General features: G+C 53.0%; 7 protein-coding genes across 7 annotated transcripts; 3 read left to right on the forward strand and 4 right to left on the reverse strand.

Annotated features, from left to right (window-relative positions):
• Positions 1-962: 962 nt before the first annotated feature.
• J4E92_010556 (uncharacterized protein) lies at positions 963-2743 on the forward strand (the record flags this gene model as incomplete). The annotated part of the gene is made up of 2 exons (XM_051501893.1): positions 963-983; positions 1046-2743. The coding sequence occupies 2 exons, from the start codon at positions 963-965 to the stop codon at positions 2741-2743; spliced, it is 1719 nt and encodes a 572-aa protein (XP_051347890.1).
• Positions 2744-3226: 483 nt separating this feature from the next.
• J4E92_010557 (uncharacterized protein) lies at positions 3227-4753 on the reverse strand (the record flags this gene model as incomplete). The annotated part of the gene is made up of 2 exons (XM_051501894.1): positions 3227-4683; positions 4747-4753. The coding sequence occupies 2 exons, from the start codon at positions 4751-4753 to the stop codon at positions 3227-3229; spliced, it is 1464 nt and encodes a 487-aa protein (XP_051347891.1).
• A 2460-nt stretch (positions 4754-7213) lies between these two features.
• On the reverse strand, positions 7214-7959 carry J4E92_010558 (uncharacterized protein; the record flags this gene model as incomplete). The annotated part of the gene is made up of 2 exons (XM_051501895.1): positions 7214-7539; positions 7791-7959. 2 exons carry the CDS (start codon positions 7957-7959, stop codon positions 7214-7216), a joined length of 495 nt encoding a protein of 164 aa, XP_051347892.1.
• A 3708-nt stretch (positions 7960-11667) lies between these two features.
• Positions 11668-12775, reverse strand: J4E92_010559 (uncharacterized protein; the record flags this gene model as incomplete). Its single annotated transcript, XM_051501896.1, has 2 exons — positions 11668-12344; positions 12397-12775. 2 exons carry the CDS (start codon positions 12773-12775, stop codon positions 11668-11670), a joined length of 1056 nt encoding a protein of 351 aa, XP_051347893.1.
• An 861-nt stretch (positions 12776-13636) lies between these two features.
• J4E92_010560 (uncharacterized protein) lies at positions 13637-14293 on the forward strand (the record flags this gene model as incomplete). Its single annotated transcript, XM_051501897.1, has 1 exon — positions 13637-14293. The coding sequence occupies one exon, from the start codon at positions 13637-13639 to the stop codon at positions 14291-14293; it is 657 nt and encodes a 218-aa protein (XP_051347894.1).
• A 1962-nt stretch (positions 14294-16255) lies between these two features.
• On the forward strand, positions 16256-18868 carry J4E92_010561 (uncharacterized protein; the record flags this gene model as incomplete). The annotated part of the gene is made up of 1 exon (XM_051501898.1): positions 16256-18868. The coding sequence occupies one exon, from the start codon at positions 16256-16258 to the stop codon at positions 18866-18868; it is 2613 nt and encodes an 870-aa protein (XP_051347895.1).
• Positions 18869-20033: 1165 nt separating this feature from the next.
• Positions 20034-21909, reverse strand: J4E92_010562 (uncharacterized protein; the record flags this gene model as incomplete). The annotated part of the gene is made up of 4 exons (XM_051501899.1): positions 20034-20304; positions 20351-20833; positions 20885-21202; positions 21254-21909. 4 exons carry the CDS (start codon positions 21907-21909, stop codon positions 20034-20036), a joined length of 1728 nt encoding a protein of 575 aa, XP_051347896.1.
• Positions 21910-22237: the final 328 nt, after the last annotated feature.

Here is a 22237-nt window from a genome sequence, read left to right on the forward strand (position 1 = left end):
TGTAGCTGGCGTGACTCGCATGTTGTGATGTGGTACCCTGATGGCGTGATGTCGGTCAGGGTTTGGTCGGGCGAGGCTAAGGGATGTGTTTGATGCATGTGGATGCCGCTTGTGGGTAATGTACCACAGCATTGGAACTGTTTGGCACTGAACCCAGTAGTTGAGAACTATAGACGAAGTTTGCATATGTGTTATATGTTGGCATCTCCCTTGCAATGTTCCGAGCATGGATGGAGTCGTAGAAACATCTCCACCAACCTTCCTACCCCCGCATCAAGAACCCCAAACACAGACAGGAAAACAGAAAGACAAGAACAATAATACATGAATAAGAAAGAGAGCATCGAGGTTCTACATCACAAACGCAGTCCACAACTCCTCCTGGTGCTTCGTTCGCACAAAGGCACCATACGGAGATACCCCGCACTCCGATTGGTCAGAGGCGGTGGAGTGCTGATGGCGTTTTTTTGCTGAACGAGCACGACGACCCTGACGTTTACTGCACGAGTCATCGAGGGGTCTGGTGAGATACGCGAGACTGCTTTGTTTGTACCTTGGTTATGCGCTTGACCTAGTCTTACTCGAACTCTGCTGGGATTTACGGTCGCACTGCACTCCAGGGCTCGCTACGCTCGCTACACTCGCCGACTGACAAGATCTCGCTGCGCTCAACACCACTTCGTTCGACGTCCGTCGCCATACGTTCTTCTCTTCTCCAAGTGTTTGGGGGCGCCGTCGCCCCCAGGTTAGCAAGAGGATTTCCGAATCGAAACTTTGCGCAGATGGCGACTATGGCTCAGACAGCGGTGCAGGGGCATGGGGAGGTGGCGGGGACATTGCACAATCATGGTGATGGAAATGGAAGCAGTAATGGGGTGTTGCAGGCCAACGGGAAGAGGAGGAAATTACATGGGCGCGCATTCTATGAGAGTATCGGCAGCCCAAAGCTGATACTTGCGCCCATGGTCGAACAGTCAGAGTTCGTATGTCTCTTCGTCTCTATACGACTCTACGCAAAGATGATAGCTAACATCATTTTCTATAGGCATGGCGACTACTCTCGCGCTCGTTCCTCCCCAAATCTCAGCAGAAAGACCTCCTAGCATACACCCCAATGTTCCACTCGAAGATGTTCGGCGAGAAGAGCAACTACCGCGACGCCCACTTCCAACCCCTCAAATCGACTATCCCTTCACCCAGCGACGAATACCACCTCTCACAACTACCCGACTCGGAAAGACATCTCGACGGCAACCCTGCGTTCGACCGACCGCTTACCGTACAATTCTGCTCAAACGACCCCGAGGACTTCCTGCGCGCGGCGAAACACGTTGCGCCCTTTTGCGACGCGGTAGATCTGAATCTGGGTTGTCCACAAGGAATCGCGAAAAGGGGAAAATATGGCGCATTCCTGCAGGAAGACTGGGATCTGATATCGAGGATGATACGCAAACTACACGATGAGCTAGACGTCCCAGTCACAGCGAAGATGCGTGTCCTCGAAACACCAGAGAAAACCCTCGCATACGCAAAGACACTGCTAGATGCAGGCGCAAGCATCATCACAGTGCACGGCCGACGCCGAGAACAAAAAGGCCACAACACCGGCCTCGCAGACTGGAAGATGATTCGGCATCTACGGGAGAACCTTCCTAAGGAGACTGTTATCTTCGCCAACGGCAACATCCTCCAACACGAAGACATCGCCGCGTGTCTGGAAGCCACAGGCGCAGACGGCGTCATGAGCGCAGAAGGAAACCTTTACGACCCTACTATCTTCGCTGCACCACCGCCACCCGGCCAGGAAGGACGCGAATACTGGCGCGGACGCGACGGGAAGGGTGGGTACAGGATGGACGCAGTCATGAGACGGTATATGGACATCATCCACAAATACGCCCTCGGTCAAGACCCGCCACAACGGAAACCGCTCTGGATGCCCGGCGATCCCGACGTCGAAGACCCATCAAAACAATCGCAAGAAACAGCCCATTCCCATTCCAACACAAACACGAACGCAGCAGAAAACGGCAAAAGAGCAGGTGATCACGAGGATAGTCAGCCAAAGAAGAAACAAAAACCCTTGTCTAAAGCTGCGAAAAAGAAGGAGGCTAGCAACCCCAATCTCACGGCTATGCAAGCCCATCTGTTTCATCTGTTGCGTCCGCTGGTTTCGAAACATCATAATGTGCGAGACGCGCTTGCGCGGTCACGGACGGGCGATATTGAGGCGTTTGAGAACGTACTGAATTTGGTTGAGAAGGCTGTAAAAGAGGGGATTATGAAGTACGAAGAAGAAAACGCTAATGATTCCACCAAACCGACCTCCACAACAACAACAACAACAACAACAACAACAACAACAACAACGGTGAAAGAAGAGGCAAATGGTGCAAAAGAAGAGGGGGAGGAACTAGACCCCTACGAATCCTCCCTCGCGACCGTCGCGCGTGTCAAAAGACCGTATTGGGTGTGTCAGCCGTATGTCAGGCCACTGCCAAAAGAGGCGTTGGAGAAGGGGAGTATGACTGTTAGTAAGAAGGAGAGGAAGAGGTTGGAGGAGGAGAAGGAGAGGGCGGAGAAGGCCGTGAAGAAGGGGGATGAGGAGGTTAAGAGTGTGGGGTTGGTGCCTGGGGGGAGGGTTGAGGAGAAGGTAGTAGGAGTGGAGGGTGGGGATGGGAAGGCGGATGGGGAGAAGGAGGAGGTTGTTGAGGAGCCGAGGGACGGTATGGTCTGTGGCTAAGAGGAGAGAATGTAGATACCCGGCGACGAACTTTGAATGAGGATAACGGAACAACGATTTAGTACTATCGACCGACATCCCTCTTTACCACTAGAACTCACCGACTGACCGTCTCTTCCGTAGTATCCAGCATAAATTCTGCCTTGGAAAACGCCCCTCTACTCGAAGCTTCCACCAAAACATCATACCTCCTCTTCTGCCACACCCACTCCACCATTGCTTGAACTCGGGTGAGCCAAAATCCGGTACCAATATCCGCTGCATTGGCATTCTTGTCCACGGCATTTTGAGTTGCGACACCGCGGCATGATGATTTGAGAACGGATGTTGTCAATTTGATAGTCATGCCCATTGATAGTGATATCACGATCTGCGGGTTGGCCTTTTGGACCCAGTACACCCTCAGCAGTCTGACTTCGTAGCTTGAGTCCAAACCGCGCTTGCATACACCCGCATCTCCTTCTGCCACCCATCCATCCCAAATCACCACTCCATCCCCCAAAAGCCCCTCACATCCCTCAACGCCCTAAAAACCGCAAAATGATCCTCTTCCTCCATAAGAAACAACAACTGCATCCCTCTCCTCCGCATCTCCTGATGACTCGCCCAATCCGCACACCGTGCCAATCTCTCAAAGAGTTGCCGGAGCATCTGGGAGTCGGTGACGCATGCGACCTCTCGACCATTCACGTCCTCTCGTTCCTCGAGGCTATCGAGCAGTTCAGGCTTGCCCAGTATGTGGAGATCCTGCACAATAGCTTCGAGCTTAGGCAACAAGTCCCACAGTTGGCTAGCCGTGATGCGTTTCTCCCAGTCGAGGTCAAGAGCGCGCATCATGAAGTGGTTCAGCAGTGTGCTGTATACTTTCGTCGTATACTCCGACGGACAATCGATGCGTGTGCGTTCAACAACGTGGCTAGCTTGGTAGTAACAAAACTCCTTATACAGACCACGCGCAACAACACCATCCGGTATCTCCCGTCCACTCCCCCCAAACCACGTCTCGGCATCAGTCTCCAGCTCCCGCACTTTCCGCATAGGTACACGGCCCAGTATCAGTTCGTGAATCATGCTTCCCAAGGACCAGATATCGGATTCGGGGCCGTGGCGAAGGTCGGCTTCGGGGGGTTGGAAGGACGGTGTACCTATGTGTCCTCGTGGGATTTCTGGCAAGGGGTTACAGGACGCAGCGCCGAAGTCTGCGATCTTGGGTAGGGAGAAACGCTCGCCTTCTCGCGCCGCGGTGAGGAGGATGTTGGCGGGTTTGATATCGCCATGTATGACGCGGCGGCTGTGCAGGAAAGCAAGACCACATGCGACATGCTTGAATACATGCCAGAGGAATAGTTCGGGGATGGGGCCGTCCAAGGTATCCAGGTAATCCAGTAGATCGCCTCTGGGACAGTATTCGAAAATCAATTGGAGGCGAGAAGGATGCGGTGGACTCAGGACGCTGTTATAGTATCGGATGATGTTGCCGTGGCGGCCTAGGTTTTGCAGAATCGTGGCTTCTGGTAGAGGTGCGGCGGGGTTAGGGAGGGTCAGCGTCTTTACGGCGACGAGGATGCCGGCTGAGGTGTCGAAGCAGAGATCTACGAGGCCGTTTCCACCGGAGCCTATACGTTTGACGAGCTCATACTGGGTCCAGATTGGCGGCATGGGGGCTGCGCTGGTTTTGATGATGCGTAATTTGGTGAGCGCATTTTTGATGCCGAAGGTGCTTGCGCGTTTCTTCAACTGTGACGTGTTATCTTGAGCCTGCGGGGCGTCTGTTGCTTGCACTAGGGTCTGGTCGGAATTCTCAGGTTGCTTGGGGCTGCGCGCTGCCCTTCGCAAGTCGTGCAGAGTGCGGCGCCTACCGAGGGGGCGTTGGCTGCCTTGCTTCATGAAGCCCATAATGCCGGCTACTTGGGCTGAGGTCAAAGCGGGAGGGAAAAGGGCTGCTGTAATTCAGTGGTAGCGAACGGAGTGTGGGTTGGAAGCGAACCATAAGGGAGCACAACTGGTCATTCAGGGTCATTTGAGTGACTGCTTCTCTTGCCGCTCAAGTCGCATTTCACTCACAGTTTTGAGAGCTCGTGAATATCCATGTGAATGCTTGCAACTATGGAGAACAAGGAAGGCTGTTGCAGACCTATCAGAAAGTTGTAGTAGCAATGTTTCATCTTCGCCAGTATAGCATGCGGTCATATGCTAGCCACATGGCGATGCAAGATCCAGCTTGATATTACTCACACGCCTCTTCGTTCGAACAGCAAAGGAAGGGGCTCAAGGTGGAGCGTGAAGCAGTCGGCTTGATGATCGATGAAGTACTGGCATAGAGCTTCCTGGCCAGGAGCAAATGTCATAGTGAACCGTCGGGAGATCATGGCAAGGACCATGCGTAATTGTAACATAGCCAAGGGCTTACCCGCACAATTGTACACGCCGTAGCCAAATGGCACAAATGCGTCTTTACGAAGGATGAGGTCGGGGCGGGAGAACCAGCGTTCGGGTATGAACTCATTCGGTTGAACGAACGCGCGGGAATCTGAAAGGTCAGCTCAAGCTGCAACAATCGGGAAAGATAGCAATACCTCGATGCAGTGCGTACGTCGGTGTTGTGACATTCATGTGGCCCGGTATGTGTCGGCCGGCGACGACTGCGCCCTCTGCGGGTGTTACACGCTGAAGACCGCAGGGGACGGGCGGATGCAATCTCAACGCTTCGTTGATGATGCCGGCCAAGCAAGGTTTGTTCATCAGATCATCGTCGTTAGGGAAAAGAGAACGTAAGTCTGACAACTCATAGTGGAGCTTCGCCTGGTACCCAGGATGGCGGCACAGTAGATAGCAAATGATCGACATTGTGATGGCGTTTGTATCAGCGCCAGCAACGATAGCCAACTTGGCCTCTCTAAGAGTGTTGCCGTTGGAGTCTGCAGATTGCGGCAAGTATGTGTATATGTCCGACATCGAGACGGTTTTCTTCGCACATGAGCATCAACATTATGAGTCAATCGGAGCTTGGCTGACTTACCTTACTGCGGGCCTTCAATGCTTCATCATACCAACGTTCCCAGGGCTTCTGCTTCCTCGTGGACATGTGCAGGTTTTTAGCGAGGTGGAGCAGAGGCATGTTCAGCAAGGCGAAGCCGAGTATTTTCTGCTTGCTGAGGAACTCTGTCACGATCGGACTTCGTTGCTTCGTGCTCTGTGTATTGAAGGACTGACCAAATGTCAAGTCCGATATGACATCAAAGAATAGGTCTAAGAAGGCACTGCTGGCGTCGATCGGGTTTCGTGATGCTGCATGACTCGCAAATATACTGACAGTGATTCGATAGTGTCTTATGAGTCGTGGCACATATCCCCGTAGTGCTACAGCTGTTAGCTGTGATAGTCCAACATTCCATCATGCTAGCTGGCGACGTTGATCCTATAAAACTGGAATTGGCAGGACAGACGGAGGTGTATGCTCGACTCTGACTGCTTAGCAGCAAACAAAAACGACGATCACTGACCTGGACTATGGAAAGCTCTGTCCCAGTACCGACGCTGTTCCTTATGGAGGTTCGGATCGCGGATGAATTGGAGGCTATGAAATGGATGGGTCTGATCGTAGAATTCGCCTTTCAGGATCTTGCTCCTCGGTCCGTGTACGTCCGCTATCGCATCAGGATGGCAGATCGAGATCTCGCGTGGCCCTAGACCAGGTCAACGACGCACTCGTCTAAATGCTCTCCAAACCTACTTATTCGCACAAAGTCGCCATATCGATCATGCAAGCTGCGCATCTTGACGTATAAGTCGAGATCAGGGACGCTTTGCTTGATGATCCATAGGCTAGTGTTCCGTGCAGTTATAGGCCCTGGAAAGGATCTGAGAGGGTGTAGCCATCGTCGATACACTATCATAGAACTGAGAAGGCCGCTGACGAAGTCCGTGGTCACATCGCCCACGCAAGCGAAAGAAGAGACCCAGGAAACTTTCCGAATAACAGCAACTGCTACGACTGTAGCTGCGAAGAGGACACATGCTGAGGATAAGATGGCGGCTGAATGGCGGTCCCATTCGCGATGCCTGGCCAAGACAGTAGCGTGGAGCACGACACCCGCAGCGAATGTAATAGCGAAACTCATATTGTGTATCCTGGAATAAGAGTGATTGATGGAGGAGAAGGGTTCATTGTTTGAAAGTCATCCAATACGGCGGGTAGCAGCAGCTATGTGTTGCTACCAGACAGTCACGCTCGGTCCGCGCGGTCGGCATTTTCGGTCATTCCTTCTCATCTTCATTGCGGTACTGCGTGCTATTTCATCGATTCACAAGGAACGATTAACGATGGGCAAGAGATGAATGTGATGACGGAAAGCACTACGTGATGGGTAGGAAGAGATGGTAGTCGCAGACGCGTCATCGGAGGGAGACGCGATACCGCCGGCACAACTCCGGCAACACTGATTGGCTGAAACGCGTCGCCCGCGCGAACTATCTCGTGAACAACGCGATGCCGCCTCCATCGCCCTTCGATTCCGAAACCTGAACAGCCATGCCAGCCTTCGCATAGAATCCTCTATTCTTCTCTCCGCACAATACACTAGCAACAACCTCGTCGCCCTCCTTCTGCGCTTCGCGTACACCCCACGTGGCTAACAGCTTTCCAACACCTTTACCTTGGTAGTCTGGGTGTACACCACAGACGTGCAAGTCCCAGCATTCGGTGCGATGGCCAGTCCAGTACTTTCCAGAGTTCGCGACAGCTGTGTCGAGGAAGGAAGTGCGCGTGGGATCAGCCGCGCGATTGGGGAAGAGCACTAAAGACGTGGAGTGGTATGCCTTCACAAGTGGCGCGATGAGGTTACCTGCGGAGGTAGAGTAAGCCAAAAGACGCGCTCACACGCTATAGTGAGTGTCGCGATGGAAGGCGTACGTGGATCTGTTCGCCCCAACTCCAACTTCTCTCCCCCTCTTCCTAGCCTTCTCCAATCTGCAGCACCAACGACCTTTCCATCGTCTATCACAACTATGAAACGATGTCGCCAGTCCCAAAACCGTTGTCGAATACCTCGCAGCAAGAACCAGTATACGTCGTCCGGGTATTCCTTGCGGTGGGGATGCATGAGCTCGCCGATGATCTCATCATCAAAGAATGCCGCTGCCCATACCGTCGCTATCGAAGCAAGATCTGAGAATTTTGCGGCACGAAGCTCACAGTCGGTCGTGCGCGTCGACATATCAGGGCAGTTGATCAACGATTAACACTGCGATACAGCGCTATGCTCATGGCTCACGAATTGCCAGCCGACGGGGCTGCGTGTACGCGCTCTAAGCGTACTTTATCCAGTTGCGAAGGCCCCACAGTCAAGCCACATCCATGTCGCTACGCGTGCGGAGTATGCATACGTCACACTCAGGAAAGCACGCTTTGTATCTCAGTGTAAGCAAGAATGCCGAAAAGAGACGCAAACTTTGCGGCTCTGGTATTGTAAACCTTCTCATGGTTTGTCAGTGCTCACAAGGGCTGCAACAACGGCTTAGCGACACGTGATGCTGTTCGTTTGTTTGGTGTGGTCCATGCGACACGCGACACGGGCATCTGTATATATCTGTATCAGTCGCTCATGCTGACCTAGACTCTCAACACCCCTTCGACTCATAGCTGATATGGATCGGATGGTACCGTGGCCAATCACGCCGGCCGATAGCCAAACTCGCGTCATCGATCAGCCATGTCGTCTGCGACTTCACGACGAGAACTGCTCACCGGCAACTCCACTGCGCAGTGGGCTGCCGTTTCCGAACGAGCTTATCGATGCCATGCTAGAGTACGTAATTTGTGATAACAACGAGAGTTCCCACGATGTCATCAGCTTCCTCTTGACCTCCAAGGCCTGCAACATACCGGGGTTCCAGAAACATCTCTATCGCACTGTGTGCTTTGCGCCAGATCTAAAGAGCATCGCCATACTCAAAGGCATCGCTGACGATCCTGCTCGAGCGAAACTCGTGAGTGCTATAGTGTACAAAGATGCGGCGCCACGACGACTGGAGGTTGCAGAATCCGAGAGGGCAGGCCTAAGCTATCGTGACCGCGAGTTCCACCGCCCTTGTCAACACAACCGGATGGCGGATCCCTATCTTTGGTCTACATGGTTGGAAGATAACAGCGTAGGTTGGATGGACAAGTTCATCAACTTGGAAACAGTTTGCTATCGGCCAACCCGCAGCATGCTTCCACTTTCCGTGGATAGAGCGTACACGAAGCATACACCACTCAGGGAGACTAACAACTTGCGTCTCACGGATCAGGCCCCCTATCAAGAGCTGTACGGAATTAATACAGGCAACATTGTTCTCCCTTCATTCAGCCTCGCTCACAATTATCCGCTACGGTACACCTGCGCGAAATCTCAAAGCAGACACTCCATGAACATCTTCTACGCGTTGCTTAGACACATAGATCACCGCCAAGGCCAGCGACTTTGGAACGCCTCCATCAACTTCAACACACTTGGCTTCGTTGGTTCTCCGACCGGAGACATGGTACTCTCTCATCTCACTACACTGGAATACACATTTGACAGTGGCGACAAGTCTGATGCGTATAGCAGCGACTCGTTGAAGATGAGACTGGCCAACGATACTTTCATCATGCCCAACACCTTGCGCTGTCCAAATCTACGGCATCTGATCTTTTCAGGAAGATCGCTCGCAGAGAACAACGCGCTCCACATGTCCACGCCTCAGATAGGGCTAGTGTCGGGATCGTCTCAGCTTCTTTGTCCGATCTGGACCGCCAGTCTCGACACTTTGCGCCTCATCAATGTGAAGTTGAACCGGATCGCAGTCCAGAAGTTACTTCGACTATCAATCAGACTTCGGTTAGAGAATGTTGTCTTTCTTGAGAATTCATTGGATGACTTTACAGAACCCTTGGAGAATCGCCTCCTGTCAATCGAAGTGGGCGGTCTTATCGTCGTTGCAAATACGATTATAGGTGGGTTTGACAAGGTCTGGATCGTCGGTAGTGAGATGGAGGCTGCAGCGACTGTCCGGGAATATTCTCAGTACGTCCGCGACTCATCGGCTTTGGAAAACATACCCTACGTTCCGTCAAAAGATCTAAAGTGGTACATGCTGCTTAGGGGGCCTTCGCCGCTGCGACTCGACCATATGTGGACGACATCGAAGAGTCTGGCGCTGAGGAATGATTCATGGTGAGAGCTATGCAGTTATCTACAGAAGCATATCGTCAGTCCCTCAATTCTGCTGATGTTCGACGGAGAATGCTGAAGGTCGCGAGAAATGACCACTAGAGCCAGCGGAGCCATTCCCATAGCTAATAACGCAATGACACGTAAGGATTTTGTCTCACCTCCAGGAAACGAAGTATTGTAGAACACACAGGCCCTTTCGATCATGCAGTCTAGAAGGAACTCACAGAACCATATTTCTTCCATCCATCATCCACCCAGGCAGCAAACGAGTCCATTGCACATTCACTTATAGAGCGCCGGGACTATTCTTACACTTACCTCGCTCAGATCCACTACACTCAGACCCACAGTAACAGCGATGCCACCCATAATCCTACGAACCCCAGACAACAGTACCTCTACAAGCACTCCATCAACCCCCTCAACACTTACCCCAAACAATAACACCTCTACCCCTCCTTCAACCGTCCCTTCAACAGCTACTCCCAACTCCTTAGCCGCTAACCACCTACTCGCCAGCTTATTCATCAACCCCAACCCCAATCCGCACGACCAGCCAGAGCCCGCCATGCCTGATCTAGAACGCGGTCGCTCCCCGCACGGAAATGATGGACGTGGACGTCGGTATACTGTGATGTACAGGCAGGGTGAATGGGTGAACATGACCATCGCAGTACTTCTAGTTGTGAGCGGTGTGTGTTTTGCGTTGTCTATACTTTATGGTACTGGTGTGTTGTGAATGGTTGGTGGGTGAGGGGACTGGAGATCGCGGTATGGGGCGGGAGCGGCGTGTTTCCCAAGTCCATCCGATCAAATACTACAGAAGTGGCTCGCAGCGCCACACGCCTTCCATTCACTCCATGTTTCAGCGAACAAGTGCATTGCTCATTCACTGACAAAGCGCCCGGCCGCTCTATAGAATCGTGTCACTTATTCACCATATCCACTATGTCACCCATAACATTACGAGCTCCAAATAACAGTACGCAACAGCGAAATCAACCAACCATTCGACAGTTGCTCGCGAAACAACAACCGACACCAACGCCATGCCCGACTTATTCATCCGCCCTAACACATACGACCAGCAAGAGCGCACTACAATTGATCTAGAACGCGGTCTCCCTTCAGAAAGAGATGATAGGCGACAGGATATCAGAGTTCACAGCGTAGACGAAATGTCGAACATAGAGATTGCAGTAATCTTGGTCTCAGGCGTTGTATGCTGTGTACTGTCTGGAGTGTATCTATCTAGCGTATTGTGAGTGGTTGTTGAATAAAGAAGGGGGGGATTTGAGATGGCGACATGGGGAACTTGGTGTATGATGGTTTAGAACTAGATGTACTAGAGCATGCAGATAGATAGTTCAACTCGCGTTAATAAGTGTCAAAATAAAATATGCTGTACACTTCAATCGTGCATTTGGTACGTTGTACAGAGGACGGGTGGCGAGATGGCAGGATGCAGATTAGTCAGCAGACGAAGTGGGGTGAAAGCAACATCGCACACGATTACCAGACGTGACCCTTCTTCATCACATTTTCCATCAGAAGCATCATCAACGACATGTTCCATTCAATATATACCCGTACCAGAATACCAGCCTGGCAAATACGACAGTATCCAGGCATCGCATAGCAGCATCCACCCCGTGCTTGGAATCTCCAACCTCGTCATCACATCCACATCCTCACGATTTCGTACCGCCTGTATCCGCCAACCCCTCACACCTTCTTGCGACCGCTTCCCTTAGGACGCCCTGGCTTCCTCTTCGGGGTAGCTGGCAGTGGCAACGGCAACGAAGTAGCCTTTTGTCGTTTCCTGGTTCTCTTGACGCCCTCTGCTTCTTTCTCCGGCGCGTCCACGTATTCCTCATCGTCGTCGATGACAATGGGGCTCTTGCGCGACTGCTTTGGAGATATCTTCTGTGCGACATCGGAGCTTGGTACCACCGGTGATGCTGCAGCGGCCTTGCGGGGAGCAGACAGTGACGCGGTCTTTTTAGCGTTGGAGGCGCTCGGCTTGGCTTTGAGGGCCTTGGGTGCTGCAGATTGCGCTGCCGTATATCGCAGGTAGTTTGCACCGGCTTCGCCGAGGTTGGCTGGGCTACTACCGACGACGGGGTGGTTTGCTTCTCCAGGCGCGGTCGCGGTAGTGTTGCCAGGCGCCTTCATTTTCTCCACCGGGCTCACCAGGAGGTCTTCGAAGAAGTTGTCGCCTACTCGAGGGATCGAAATATCGAAAGGATGATGCTCTTTGCGCGGCGTATAGCTCTTGCGTAGTGTGCCGTCGGTATGGCAAGGCACGGAGGTGATCTTGAGTGCGATATAGCATTTGCGAAACTTGGTCTGCTTCTCGCGCTTGACGGCTTCCTTTTCGCGTAGGGTGCGACGCAGGTTCTCTGTCAAGTGGTCAGCGTAGTCGCGAGTGTTACTGCCAGTAAGTGAACATACCTGCCGCCGCTGACGTCAAAGTACCAGCCACGAGCTTCTCGTTTACCTCCTCTACGCACGCGTCGCAGTAGAACAGCAGCATCTTCGCCTTCTTCTTCTCGTCGCCGTTGATCTCGTGCCATCCGTGCTCGACACAGTAGCAATTGGGTGCGCATCGCTCATCGGGCGTCGGTGTGGTGATGAGGTGGCCGCATTCGAGGAGGTGCTCGTAGGACATGGATGCATTGCGACAGGAGTTCTGTTCCCGTAGCCCTAAGATGCGTGGGTAGGTGACTGTCTCGTGTATGGCGTCGACCTTCTGCTTGGAGTCGGTCTTTTGCTTGGTGGATGGCGACGGCGTGGCTGCTTGTCCTGGGAGCGACCACCGAGTGTTGAGCATGTTGCCGAATTGTCTGGCGACAGACGACGACATGAGTGCTAGAGACGAGAACACGTTGGGATACACGATGATGTGGGCGGCAAGCGCGATCTGGATTGTGCGGTAGGTGGGTGGTCGGTAGCTTGGACCGTACGTCAGGCGAGGCAGAGTGAGTCGAAAGAGAAGAGTCGATCTCGCGACAATAGGATTGAATACTCAGAATTCACCGCCAAGAAGTGAGGGTGAGTTGGGTGTGAGTTCTTGAATTGGCCATACTCACGCGGCCGTCGTTAGTGAAGGGCAAGCCGCGCACAATAGCAACCGTGCAGTCTTCACTTCGTCCATGATTTCAGAATGCGCATCGCGTACGCTACGGATAGTGAGGGTGTTATAGCGTCTTCGGACAATCTCGTGGTGTGGGTTCACATGGTGGTGTAGTATATAGTTGAACCATACGAAACTTGGCGGAGGTATCGTGAAGCTGGGGTAGGCGCGACTGACGAGTGATTAAGGGATGACGTCAGTTTGCTACCTCTGCTTCCACATTAATTGCTGGTTGTGCTTGCTTGCTCTGCGACGTAGCGAACTTGCGCTCTACAAGATGACTAATCGCGGGAAGTGAACGCGTGCGTAACTTTGTATTATCCCGGCAATATTCGGGTGTATCGGCACCAGAGACCAATGGCTTGAAGAGCCAGAGAGAACTATGAAGTCTATCTAGCAGCATGGAAGACAGCCATGCCCATTGGCTGCCATAATGGTTGCCTAAAAGGTCAGCATTGCGGAGGCGAAAACCTCATGAGCCTGGACATCAACATCAACATTCACTCCTCTGCGAACCCCTCTTCCATGGCAATCCATCCGAACAATCACCGTTTCGCGATGCCAGTCTCTCTAGAGCTGAGAACAGATACCGAGCATCCCGACACTCTCACCGCATCGTCAGAATGTCCAGATATCTACGAAGAAACCATGCCTAGCAACGCGCCATATCTGCTCGTTACTATCAACGATCCCGAGACCCTCTCAGTCCTAGGCAACAGGCTAGCCACATCCGACGCCGACATCCACATCCTCCAGCCACAGTCTTCACGCAAGTCCGCCGACGACTGCTTCTCAGTTCCCGTCACTGCAGTCAAAGTCCTTCACATCGGGATCTCCCCGCTCGTCTCCACCGATGATGTTCTAAACGACGGTGACACCTACGGTCCATTGATGACTCCCTTCATCCAAAGCTGGCGCGACGCATTCCGTTGTATTCCCGAGCAGCATTCGATCGAGCGCGTTGTGTTCAATGTGCGCTGTGAAGATGTAGGCACGGTACGGAAAAGTGGCCACTTGCTCCAGGAAGTGAGCACAGGGATGTATGTAAAAGCGAAACGGACAATGGGGAGGGAGATGGTGTTCAGGGTCGTGGGTTGGAAGGATGTAAATCAAAAGCGATGGCTGGAAGGAGCTCTGCCTGGTAAGAAAGAGGGGCTTGGAGCCCCGGTAGCCAAGGAAGAACCGACGATAGCGGATGCACTGCAGCCTCAATGAAGGTCGTCATTGTATGCCGAGAATACAACAACACCCTCAAATGGCTGTAATCTCACTTACACTTTGACCCTCTACTATACATCCCTCTACATCATATCTTCACAATCTCATTACTACAACCTACCATTTCACTCACACTCAACCCCAAATTCTTCCCACCCGCGACTTACCTAACCAACACATACCGCACTCCACCATGGCGCTCACCAAGCCGCCGCCTCGAAATTACTGCGACGACCCGTCCATCCCTCTCCACACTCTGGACTGCGAACACATCATCAAGCCGCAGTCCTCGCCTTCCACACCGGTGTGCTTCCCTGCTCCGAAGTCGCCATGCTCATCAAACTGCACGCGCAGTATCTACACCACGAAACCCCAGCTGCCCTTAGCCTGGCTCAAGCGACAAGAAAACCTACATTCCCATCCATTCATCTGCCCCGTGTGCATCGAATATCGCATACGAAGCCAATACCCGCGATACCTCAAAGAGCGGAAGAAAGGCTCGGGTGCGCGGAGACTGACGGGCGACGTAGAGACGAATGTGCAGCTATGGACATATGAGGCAGTGTTAGAGGCCGCAGCGCAGGGAGGTAGGGTCTGCGAAGCAGCCGATGGAGATGGCGAGAGGTCTGTCTTTCGAATCAAGTACCTTGAAGGTTTCAGGGCATTGAGACAGAGAAGAGACGCGATGAGAGAGGTTTGGGATACAAGAGATGTACGCCAAGAGATTGAAGTTGAAGAGCAGAACAGAGCCACGCCCGATGAAGATGCAGAGATGGACGACTTAGCTGAGCACCTTTTGGACGCAAAAATCGCGATTGCGCAAGACAGCGCAGTTGATGGTCTTATGGAAGGCGTGTCAAGATTGTAGACGGGGTCATCTTTTCCGTTGTTCCAACCTGATCAAAGTTGTTCTCGCCGTCGGCCCACCTGCCCGCCCCAGACATGGGCAAAAATGATGGGCACAAAAACATCAAAATACATACAACAGCGGGGATTCGCTAGTGGTCACCCACCTAACTACTAATCCGCCGGTATCATGCTTGTATATGGCTGAGCGGACGGGAAGCCTAATTTTCATGATCCTATGGTCGTATGTGAAAGAACGGATCATTTTTGCATAAATATCCATGGGTGTTGGGTGATGAATGTTAAGCGAGCGAAGCTGCATGAGTGAAGGTAGTTCCCGCAATACCGCTGTAGAGGAAAGCAAGAAGCGGAGTAAATATTAGACAAGATATCGAGAGATTGGCAGCATGAAGGTCTGTGAGGGTTCGTGCTCCAGCTGACATCGGTGATGTTGGTGCGCGCGCTGCCGCAGTCTAACTTGTAAAGAGATCGACTCATCTGGAAGAGGAAGGTGGCTAAAGAGTTATCATGCATGCTGTACTTCGTCACAACCTGGGTACATGTTCAATATGCATGTTTTCCTGCTGATGCGGACGGGTGCGGCTGAACCCTCCTGAAAACGAACGTGGTCCAATTGTACAGGCCAGGTACCCACAATTTCAATAAGCGACGCATGCTGCAAGTCTGCCCTCCCTCTACTTTCTCTTGTTTGGGGGTTGTTCGCCTAATTTTACGGCGCTATAATATATGTCTTGTTCACTATGACTGGTCTGGCCAGCCGAATTGTGGAGGCTATGCGGCTGGGAAAACAAGCTTTGAGGGCGGAAGCTGAGTGACAGCGGTTCAGCTGCTCTATTGCGAGCCGTGCCGGGCTGCGTTCAAAAGCTGGGCGTAGACATTCAATGCGGGAGCCTGAACCTGAGAGCTGCGAAAGTAAGTAGTGACACTAGGCTCGTCTTATCGAGCTGCAGATTCCGAAGGATTAGCGATGGATTTCTTGTGCTGATCTTGAAGGTAGCCCCGGAAGCAGATGCCAGAGTTAGACTAAGAGACGCGAAATCCCAAAGCCTCCAGGGCTTCGACTGCGCGATGGCAACTGACTCTGAACCGCCAATGGAAGTGACGATGCCGAGCCAGCCTATCGAGAACGGCGCGGTTATGGACAGAGTTGAGCGACCATGCAAGGAGTGCGCATCGCTCAATCTAAACATTGAGAAGTTCGTGATCGAAGACGATAAGGCAGCAGAGATTCGCCCGTCACTCGATTCGTTGCGACTAGCGAACGAACGATTTCGACTCGGAACTCTTGACAGCATCACTGAGAGAGCAGAAACTTGCCCTCTCTGCCGTCTCGTAATCAACTCAATCGCAAAGGACGTCTTGAAGGATGTCGATGCTACTAAGGCAGTCTGCCATCTGACGTGGGAGATGGACGGCCGGTTGTCTGTCGACCCCAGACGCGCACTACGAGAGAGGCGAACCCGTCGACTGAGGGTTACATGGAGTGATGCGTTGCTCAAAGCCTTCGAGCCTTACTTGGTCTTAGCAGCACCGATGAAGTACGCCAATTCTGATCTGGATTATCCCAAGCAGCTGAACAGGGAAACACAATTCCTCGGGCGTCGCTTCGGTGCAACGGAGAACAAGAAGAATCTCATCCGCGAGTTCTTACGTCTATGCGAGAATAACCACGATCGTCGCTGTACCGAGCAGATTGGCATCGAGAACCCTTTCATGGAAACGTTGATGGAGCCCTATTTCGGCGTCATTGACATCGAGAATGACCGGCTTGTTCCCTTGCCATTCGAGGGTACGATGGAGCGCCTGGAATTCGAGCCTTATGCCGCTGTGAGCTATGTTTGGGGCGACACAGGTAGGATGGACTATCGAACGAAGATCAGTAACATACAAAGTCGGCGGAAATCTGGTGGTCTGGCTGCTACAATTCGCAAGCTGCCAAAAGCGCTTGTGCAGAGCATTCGGCTGGTCCATGACTTGGGTATAAGATACGCTTGGATTGATGCGCTGTGTATTGTGCAGGACAGCAGCCACTCGTGGAGCCTTAACTCGCGGGCCATGCATCTCATATACGGCAATGCGACGCTGACGATTTGCGCTGCGGACGGTGATTCACGGACTGGTTTGCTGGCCCTTGACGAAGGTCAGCGTCCACAGCAGCAGATTGGCGTTTATGCTGATGGCGTGCACTTAATATTGCATCAGCCATCTGAGATCAGTATCCAGACGTCAAAGTGGAACACGCGCGCTTGGACGTTCCAAGAGCGACTGCTCTCCAAGCGCTGCTTAATCTTCACCAGAGGACAGATCTACTTCCAGTGCCGCTCCACGGGCATGTCGGAAGATATCTTCGCGGATGGCGAAGGCCGAGGATGGTCGCTCGACTTGGTGCAAGCGCCGCTTCAGATGCTCACGGAGCTCAAGCAACGCAGTGTATGGTTCTATGCCCATTGTGTATATCTCTACACATTGCGCGAGCTGTTCGAACCGCTCGATATCCTGGCAGCATTTAGTGGAATGTGTAATTTGATGGAGGGTACGATGAACGCGCCCTTTGTTTTCGGGCTCCCGACATCACATTTTGATTTTGCCCTCCTGTGGGAGCCTGTTGACCTTCTAACCCTGCTGAACTACGAGAAGGCGTCGGTAGAGCCAAAGTACAAAGACATCAAGTTCCCCAGTTGGTCGTGGTGTGGATGGAAGAGTGATGGTATCCAATACAAGCCACAGATGGTCGATGGGTGTCTCTCTAATGTCCATGCTTGGCTGGTAGATCATACATGGATCGATTGGCATATAAGGGATGGCCATGGAACACTACGTCGCCTCTGGGATAGAGGATACGCCGTCAAGGATCAGAGCACTGATGACAAATGGACGGGTTACACGGCATTCGTACGACCTTCAAGGGCGGATCCATATAGTCCCTCTGACCACAACGCGAGCGAAGATGGAAGCGTTTACCTCACTGACGCCAGTCAGGGAGAAGCTGCCAGGCCGAGGGACAGAAGAACCATGGAGGATCGTCGGAAGGCAAACAGTCTTAGTAAAAAAGGCCTAAAGTCTAGGAACCCGTTCAATTATCACGTTCCAGACCTTCCGGACGAGGACGATGCTCGTGCTGGTTATGACAGATATGGTCGGCCACTGACTTGGGACACAATAGACCGGAAAGGTTACACACAAAACTTGAAGTTCAGACTTACCCTACCTGAAGATCCATATCACGTAAGAACAACGGCATCCAGTCAAGCTGTCGGTGGTCTCAAAGAGTTTCCCGACCAACCGTTCCTACAATTCTTTACCTGGCGGGCCTCGTTTCACGTGGTACGCTCAACAGAAGTCGATGTCGAAGGAGACGATCTTGGGAAAACGAGAGCTCGATGTCATATCACAGACCGGCGTGGCGACAAGTGCGGTTCTGTCGTCGTCAATAAGGAATGGCTGGAAAAGTACGAAGCCACTGGCCAGACTTCATTCGAGTTCATCGCGATTTCCGACGCCAAATCCTTCAACCAGCAAGAATTCCCGGTGTGGACGTATTATCTGCCAAAAGAGAGGGTTGATTCGGAATGGGATCTGTACTTTGTGCTCTTAGTGGAGGCATATCCCGAGGAAGGTATATATCGTCGTGTAGCTCTTGGCAAAGTCTTCAAAGCGGCGTTCACACTCTCAGAGGACGAGTGGAAGGAGATCATTCTGGGGTAGCCAAGTGTTGGGGTAACGCATGAATGGATGAAAGAGCGTATGACGCGATGATGTGATCTCGTGAGGACGTATCGAAATGATTCCCAGTCTGGTGAGGTGGGTGTGGCAGCTTCCGAGATAGTTGAATGGAATAAAAGTCAAGCCATAATGACAAAGAATAACCTTGAATGCGTGATGTCTTAGTGGTTGCAAGGGCTTCCATCGGAAGCGGATAAGCAGATCGAACTCGCTCGTGTCCGACAAGCAATAGCCGCAGGCTGCGGCCCAATAAACGTGCGAAGAAGGGAAGACGTCGAAGCAAGGAGCCTAGTTAGCCACAATGAGACGATACAATCGAAACCTATCACGACGTCAGGCAACAACATGGTCAGCAGCGGAGAAGGGTCAAACCACAACCACAACCACAGACTCATGAACCCAATCCACATCCTCAGCTCTCCACATCAAAATGGCCAGGGTAACGAAGGAGAAATCCAAGAGAGTATCTAAACACATGATTATTGGCAGACAAGTCATCCAGGAAGACAGGAAGAGACGAGCTGGTCCTATGTGCTATTAGCAGCCATGAGTCCTCCGCTTCCGTGGTAAATGCCGCTGATGCATGTGCAATCGTATGTGCAATCGTCTGTGAGGAGAGACCTGAGACCAAGTGAAAGATCTGAACAAGACCGAAGTCCTTCACAGAACGTACCGAAGTAAGCACTTCTCCACCGCCATGTCCCACGCCATATACAAGCTCTCGCCCATCATCCGCCTAAACAATCATGTCCGTCATCCATCGAGACCTTATCCTTTCAGTGTCCACCAAGACCTTCATCCATCATACCTCTGAACGTTCATCCTTCATGTTGATCTTGACAACGCAGCTTCCACAATCCAAGCACTGCACGTTGTACACCTTCGCCAGCATAGCCCGAAAAGCAACGCCCAAAAAGAAGAACAAGAAGAAGAAAGAAAGAGAGTCGTATCATACCGTCAACGCCATGCGTACGTACCAGAGGTGTGAGAGTGTGCCGAGAGTGGAAACCGCAAGAAGTGAACCGAGAGAATGAGCCGTAAAGAAACCGTAAGAACCGATCGGGGTATACTGCACACATGAGTGATTGGGTATGCTCGGCAGTCGTGGCTACCGAGCACCCCACGACAGTTGTAACGTACCGGTCGGTTAAAACCTGCTGGCAGCAGCACCCCAGAGGGAGTTGTAGATCTTGTCCACGACGTAGGAAGCGCGAATGGTGCGGCTGTTGAAAGTACGACCGTTGAGACCTTGGAGAGCCTTCTCACCGCCGGAGACGGAGTCGAACTTGACGAAGACGTCACCCTCGCTGTTGGCGTCGACAGCAATGTGAACGACCTTGCCGTACTTCTTGTCACACTCGGACTTGATCTCGTGCTGGAGCTCCTTGTTCCAGTTGTCACCGTAGTTGCGCTGTTCCCTAGTAATGTGTTAGCGAATGTCTAAGAAGTGATGCGAGGACTTACTCGTCAGGGTCAAAGACGTTCTCGATCTTGACGCACTTGGACGCCATGGGAGCGGCGGGGGCCGGGGCGGGAGCCTTGCGAGTGGTGGGGACAGGCATAGCCTGACTGCCCTGCCTGGAGTCACCGGGAACGTCGCGACGCGCAAGTGCGTCCATGAGCCTGCTGCGGTCATAGGTCTTGAAGTTGACCCCAGCGACATCGGAGTCGTCAAGAGCAGAGGCGCCGCTAACACCACGGTCGTCCTTGCTATGGGTACGGTCGAAGACACCACCAGTACCACCAGCGTAGGCGCCACGGCCACCAGCACCGCTGAAGGCAGAGCCTTGGTAGGACTGAGCCTGCTGGGTGAATGTACGGAGGAGGTTCGCGGTCGATTCGGGGGTGAACTTGTCGTTGCCGAGACCGACGCGGATCTGGCGGCCAGCGAGCTCGAATCCGTTCATCTCTGCGAGAGCATTCTTAGCGTGCGAGGGGTCAACGAACCTGCGATGTGTTAGCAAGATATATTGCAGTGAACATGAACAGACGACTTACTGAACGAAACCATATCCCTTGGAGCGGCCAGGGTTCAACTCATCGCGCTGGAGGATGACCTGCTCAAGCTCACCAAAAGGCTCGAAGATCTCCTGGAGATCCTTCTCGGTGACGCTGAAGTGGATGTTACCGACGTAGAGACGGTGGAAGGGGGCGCCGTTGGCACCGGGTGCAGCACCGCCCTCGGAAGGACGAGCAGCACGGTTCTTCTCGGCTTCAGTAAGCTGGGCAATGATGGGGACGCCCTTCAGTTTCTGGCCAGTAAGCTCCAGTGCAAGAGGGACAGACTCTTCAGCCTCGAACTCAACGTAGCCGACACTGGACGGATGTTAGCATGTGTGTATGGGGAACGGAGAAGTGAGTACTCACCCCTTGCTACGGCCGGTAACTCGGTCCTTGACGATCTGAGCTTCGACAACAGGGCCGACACGCTCGAAGAAGCTGCGCAAGTGACGCATCTCAGCACGCTGGGAGATCTGCTGGACGAAGATGGTGCGCTTGTCGCGGTCGTCCTCGGTGACTTCTGGCTTGGGCGGGGTGTTGTTGCGACGGCTGTTGCGGCGATCATCACCACCGTTGCGGCGACGGTCGCGGGACCTCTCGCGGTACCTGTCGTTGCCGCGGTCGCGAGGGGAGCGGGAACGCGGACGACCGCTACCGCTGTAGAAGTCGCCTCCGCGGTCGCGGCCTCCACGACCTCCACGGCGGTCGCGCGAGCTGCTGCGGCGGAGCCTATCACGGTCTTCATCTGTGTCAGCACCTTTGCTAGAACGGGGACGGCTTCCGTCTCTTCGGCGGTGGTCTCTATCGCGGCTGCGACGGCGATCTCCATTGGACTCACGATGACGGTCCCCACGGTCTCGGCTCCTATCACGGCGGTCACGGCGATCTGAGTGGCGGTCGTCGCGGCGGCTGTCGGTGTCGCGCGCCTCGCTGCTGGCAGTGCGCTTGCGCTCGGCGTCCTTCATCTCGACCTCGCGGGCGGTCTCCTCGAGGAGGGCCTCGACTGCGGCTTGGGTAGACATGGCGACGTCGGTGGCGGTTCCTAGCTCTCGATAAGCGTAGCTGGTGGAAGTGATGCGCGATGTCACTGCAATGGGCGATGTGTTGTTGTGATGGCGAGCTGGGGCTCAAGTATTGATTTCAATTGCGATATCGAACGGACGTAGAAAATAATACTGCTGGCGCTTGCCGAATGACCTCTTGACCGAGATGCACTTGACAAATGGGTGCTTGATTGAAGCTTTGCTCGTGCAGCACGACGTGTTAATGGGTGGGTGAGTGGAAAGTGGAGAGGCAGGCCTGGGCGTAATAACTTGAAAAGTTGGAGGGGCCTTGGCAGGGTCCGCGTGA

Source organism: Alternaria infectoria (assembly GCF_024043175.1).
Source record: "Alternaria infectoria strain BMP 0036 chromosome Unknown scaffold_38, whole genome shotgun sequence".
Lineage (NCBI taxonomy): Eukaryota > Fungi > Ascomycota > Dothideomycetes > Pleosporales > Pleosporaceae > Alternaria > Alternaria infectoria.